This window comes from Ammodytes marinus (genome assembly GCF_949987685.1).
Source record: "Ammodytes marinus genome assembly, chromosome: 18".
In the NCBI taxonomy this organism is placed as follows: domain Eukaryota; kingdom Metazoa; phylum Chordata; class Actinopteri; order Uranoscopiformes; family Ammodytidae; genus Ammodytes; species Ammodytes marinus.
Window position 1 is genome coordinate 2,721,145 of NC_137222.1, and position 760 is coordinate 2,721,904.

Consider the following 760-nt stretch of genomic DNA (forward strand, 5'->3'; position numbering starts at 1 on the left):
AGATTGAAGAAAAATCCAGACTGGTCTCTTAATTATTTCCGGGACTGTATATATATATTTTTTCTTACCTGTATCATGTAGAGTTGAGCGATGCGGTATTCGTCCACGCTCATCGGCATGGGGATACGATACTCCTTGATCAGCATGGTTGGTCTTTGATTGGGCCGACCGCGTGTATGTGTGTGTGTCCGGTGAGTGTGTGTGTGAGTGTGTGTGTGTGTGTGTGTGTCCAGATGGCGAATGCTAGCCGAGCAGCATGTTCAAACGGTGCGTATGGCAAGTCATCGATATTCACACCTGAAAGAGGAGAAAGAATATATGTAGATTTCAGCTTCCAGTGCTACAGAGCACACGGGAGTAAGCGTGTATGTTTGTCTCAAGGATTAGTTAGTACACGAGCCAACGCATCCCGTGTGTGTGTGTGCGTGTGTGTGTGTGTGTGTGTGTGTGTGTTTGTGTGTGCGAGCGTGCGTGTGTGTGTTTGTCCCAGTGTGTGTGTGTGTGTGTGTGTGTGTGTGCGTGCGTGTGTTTGTCCCAGTGTGTGTGTGTGTGTGTGTGTGTGTGTGCGTGCGTGTGTGTGTGTGTGTGTGTGTGTGTTAGCCCTCCCACAGATCTGTTACAAAGGTAATCCACTGACCCTAGCAACAACCCAGAAAATCCCCGGCAACCTAAATCCCAACTCTACTGTAGTGAAGAATCAGCCAAGTGGTTTCAATGATCCTTTCACCCTTTTATACATACAGCTCCGGAAAAAATTAAG

General features: G+C 47.5%; 1 protein-coding gene across 1 annotated transcript in view; it reads right to left on the minus strand.

Moving 5' to 3' along the window:
• Positions 1 to 146, minus strand: part of pitpnm2 (phosphatidylinositol transfer protein, membrane-associated 2) — a gene marked incomplete at both ends in the record, with an annotated part of 39,587 nt that extends 39,441 nt beyond the window's left edge. The window contains one exon of the mRNA XM_080046569.1: positions 69 to 146. Within this exon, the coding sequence (XP_079902695.1) occupies positions 69 to 146 (78 nt within the window). The remainder of the gene's footprint in view (positions 1 to 68) is intronic.
• Between the last annotated feature and the right edge of the window lie 614 nt (positions 147 to 760).